The 4,136-nt window shown below is 57.2% G+C and overlaps 1 protein-coding gene across 1 annotated transcript in view; it reads right to left on the bottom strand.

Moving 5' to 3' along the window:
* Positions 1–2,412: 2,412 nt before the first annotated feature.
* The window catches only part of ENPP7 (ectonucleotide pyrophosphatase/phosphodiesterase 7), a gene marked incomplete at both ends in the record, with an annotated part of 10,224 nt that continues 8,500 nt past the window's right edge, over positions 2,413–4,136 (bottom strand). Inside the window, 2 exons of the mRNA XM_080714152.1 lie at positions 2,413–2,732; positions 3,281–3,404. Coding sequence (XP_080570278.1) covers positions 2,413–2,732; positions 3,281–3,404 — 444 coding nt within the window. The remainder of the gene's footprint in view (positions 2,733–3,280; positions 3,405–4,136) is intronic.

The following is a 4,136-nucleotide window of genomic DNA, read 5'->3' as shown; positions in this document are numbered from 1 at the left end:
AAAAAAATAAATAAATAAATAAAGGGGAGATTTAACCTTCCCAGAGTCCAGTGTCCAGCTTCTCTTGAAAATACGGAGATGGGCCCCCACATGGCTGCACTGACTTAGGAGGGTGGGCTACTTCATCGGGGAAGGGAGACTGCCTGGTTCTGCCGCAGACCCCACCCCTCCCTATTGTCACCCAAATGCCAAGACCAGAGGTCTGTGTGGTTTGTTACTGCAATTACTGTGGCTCTTCTATAAATTACAAAAACAAAAACCAAAAAACAAAAAAGAAGAAGAAAAACTTCCATTACTTGCGTCTCTACCAAAAGTGAAATACTAAACAGGTGGGACGTCTCCAGGCTCTGGGGAAAGGGCTCCCAGCACGCTGAGCACAGGAGCAGCCGCTCAGACAGAGCTCAGTGTCCAGGCCAAGCTGGAGGAGACCCGCTCCCCCCTCCCGCAGCCTCCCGGATCCGTCTCTGGATCCAGCGTCTGCAGCTGTGAGAGTGAACCTGGGTTGTTAATACCATCAGTAGAAAGCCAGGCAGGGTGGTGCACGCCTGTAATTCCAGTGCTTGGGAGGCTGAGACAGGAGGATCACGGGTTCTAGGCCAGCCTCTGTAACTCAGTGAGACCCTGTTTCAAAATAAAAGAGGAACCAGGCATGGTTGTACACATTTATTACCCCAGGACCTGGGAGGCTGAGACAGGAGGGTCACAGGTTCACAGCCAGCCTCAGCTACTTAGTGAGACCCTGTTTCAAAAATAAAGAATGAGCCGGGCGTGGTGGCGCACGCTTGTAATCCCAGCCTTTGGGAGGCTGAGACAGGAGGATTGCAGTTCTCAGACAGCCTCAGCTACTTAGTGAGGTCCTCTGCAACTCAGTGAGACCCGGTTTCAAAATAAAGAATAAAAAATAGGGCAGGGGGTGTAGCTTGAAGGTCGAATGCCCCTGGGTTCCATCCCCAGACCCGCAAAAAATAAATAAATAAATAAATAAAATAAAATAATAAAAAAATAAAAAGAAAGAAAGAAAAGAAAAGAAAAATAGGGCTGGGGGTGTAGCTCAGAGGTAGAATGCCCCTGGGTCCAATCCCCAGTGCTGCAAAAATAAATAAATAAATAAAGAAAGAAAGAAAGAAAGAAAGAAAGAAAGAAAGGGCTCAGGGTGTAGTTTGGAGGCACAATGTCCCCGATTTCAATTCCCACTCCAAAAAATTATGTGTATATTTATATGTCTGAAAACAATCATCAATCATCCAGGCATGTCTCTTTGACAAGAACATGCACAAATTTAAATTTAAAATGCTCTCATTCTTCTGACCCTAAGGCTCTCAGCATTAAAAAAAAAAAATCTATTTAGCTGGGCGTGATGGAGCATACAGTAATCCTAGTACTTGGGAGGCTGAGACCAGAGGATTGCAGGTTCGAAGCCAGCTCCAGCAACTTAGTGAGACCCTGCTCCATAATAAAAAATAAAAAAGGGCCGAGGTGTAGCTCGGGAGAACGCCCCTGGGTTCCCTTCCCAATACCCCCACGTTTGCTCTGCGTCGAAGTGAGTTTCGTCTGGACTGCGGCTCCCAGGGAGAGGGAGCAGACCTCGTGTTTCTCAGCTGGCTCAAGGGCTGAAAACGAGGTTACATCTGAGAGTTCAGAATCAGCTCCATGCCTGAGCCACGCGTGCGCGTGTAGACATGAGAGAACGTGTTTATATGCGCACACCCGAGGTGGCGGGATGGTTTTCTCAGAGCAGTGTTGCTCTGTTTTTAAACTTCTTGGGAGATTAAAGCTAAAATTCACACAGAGATCCAGCCCCAGCACCTCCAACACGATTGCCCTCTGAGGCTCCCTCCCTGGAGCCGGGGAGGCTGGCTCTGCTGCCCCGCAGTCCACCCCATCCTCCTCCTCTGCCCTCCTCCAACCAGGAGGGGTGCCACCACCTCTCATGGTCAGGGCTCTGGGCCTGGGCGTCCCCAGGGATCCCGAGGCCCCTCCTCACAGTCCCTTTGGGAACGTCCCACCATGGGACTGGGGCTCCGGTCCGGCTTCCAGCCTGGGGCTCTGTCCCACCCTGTCTTCAGAGATGCCCGGGGCTGCAGTCTGGACTAGGAACCTGCAACCCGCGCAGAGCGCTGGGAGGCCCCGGGGAGGGGCACCTGCCTGCTGCGGGTGGACCGGGTGTGACCTGGTAGCCGGTGCCAGCTCCGGGCTCGGGTCCGTCCTGAGTGTGTGTGTGTGTGGGGGGGGGCTTGCGGTGAGCTTTGGTGCCTGCAGGGTCAGATGTGTGCAACATGTAGGTGCGTGGCTGTGTGCAGCGTGCGTGGGGTTCCACGCGCTCCAGCTCCGGGGCTCTGCGGACAGTGGCCGCTGCAGCCAGCGGCGCGGGAACCTCAGCGCAGCGGGTAACCATGGCAACAGATGCTCCTGCTACCCCGCGCCGCGGGGGTGGGGGCGCTGCGCACCCGCACCGGCGGTCGTGGGGGAGGGGAGGCGCGCGCCCCGAGGACCCCCGAACACGCCCCCGGGGGGCGCCCCTCGCCTTGACACCCCTTCCCCACGCTCCTCATTTCCGGCTGCTTTCCTGGGGGTTCGGGTCTGGCGCTCTGGTCCTCTGTGGCCTGGGCGGGGCAGAGTCACCCCGGCAGTGCCGCCTCCCGGGGAGTCCCCGTGCAAAGCGCCCCCCGCGGTGGGTGGGGGACCGGGCACCTGGCCACTTTGAAGACGGGAGCTCCGGGGCCCTAAGGAGTCTGCAAGCAGAGGCAGGGTCCCCGGACTGGGTGGGGGCTGATAAAGGAGGGCCAAGGGACCCCGCGTTTGGCACAGCTGCAGACCCGGGCCCGCGGTTGGCTGGATTCTGGAAAGAAAAAGAAAGAAAGGGCTTCAGTGCAGGAGCAAGAAACACCCCGGGGCGGTGGGCGAAGGGCGGCCCGGGGCCCCTGGGGATGGAGCCTGGGGATGACCCCTACGCTCCCCCTCCCCCCGGGGCTGCTGGAGGGAGCCCGCCTGGCTGATGCCGCCTCTTTATCCTGCTAAGGGAGGAGGTTGGAGAGACCCATTATCGGTAAAGATTCTAGAATGTGGTGCCCAGGCACCAGAAACGCACACTGTGTGTGTGTGTGTGTGTGTGTGTGTGTGTGTGTGTGTGTGTGCAAGTGTCAGCCCTAACAAGGCGGTTCTGGGGCATGCTAAGAATTTAGACTCTCCGATGGGGGCAGCCCTTGGCCAGCACAGGGCTCCAGGACCCCGCCCGCGTGGCACCCGGGAGAGGCCGTCCTGGGATCCCTGGTTCCCTAACCTGAGACGGAGGAGCAGCGGCCGGCGCCGTCGCCCCCTCCCCGGGGGTGGCTCTGAGCCCCGGGGCGGCGCTGCCTGGAGAGCCGAGGAGCCGGGAGGAAGGGGAGGCCCGCATCCCTCCAGCACTGCAGAAGCGGCCTGAGAAAGGCTGTAAGGAGGCGCTTAGGAGCCCGAGGGCGCCGCCTCCTGGAGACGCGTGCAGAGCCAGCTCCGAGGGGCAGGGGCTTTCTGTGCCCGGGTACACCTTGCCGCGTGGTCCACCTGGCCGGTCCGATGCCTGGAGCTCCCGCCAGCACCTGGCCTGGCTGACCTCCGAGAAGGCCCGGGCGATGAGGCATGCTTCCTTTCAGCTCTGGTTTTCTCTGGGGTCTGATTCAGTTGGACTGACAGTAAAACAAGGTTTTCCAGCTGGGTGCCTACCTGTCACCCAGTGCTTGGGAGGCTGAGACAGGAGGGTCGCAGGTTCGCGGCCAGCCTCCGTGACTTAGTGAGGGCCTCCACAACTTAAGGAGATCCTGTTTCCAAAAAAAAAAAAAAAAAAGAGAAAAAACCCAAAAAACAAAAACTAAAGCCGAGCATGGTAGCACATGCTTATAGTCCCAGCATTTGGGAGGCTGAGACAGGAAGATCCGGGTTCGTGGCCAGCCTCTGCTATTTAGTGAGGCTCTCAGCAACTTAGTGAGACCCTGTTTAAAAAAAAAAAAAAACTAGCCGGGCGTGGTGGCGCACGCTTGTAATCTCCGCACTTGGGAGGCTGAGACAGGAGGATCGCGCAGGTTCAAAGCCAGCCGCACGCAGGCTTAGGAGACCCTGTTTCCAAATAAAAAAGTAAAAATAGGTCTGGGAGTGTAGCCCGG

This window comes from Muscardinus avellanarius (assembly GCF_963383645.1).
Source record: "Muscardinus avellanarius genome assembly, chromosome: 16".
NCBI lineage: Eukaryota > Metazoa > Chordata > Mammalia > Rodentia > Gliridae > Muscardinus > Muscardinus avellanarius.
This window is presented reverse-complemented; position numbering and strand designations above follow the sequence as displayed.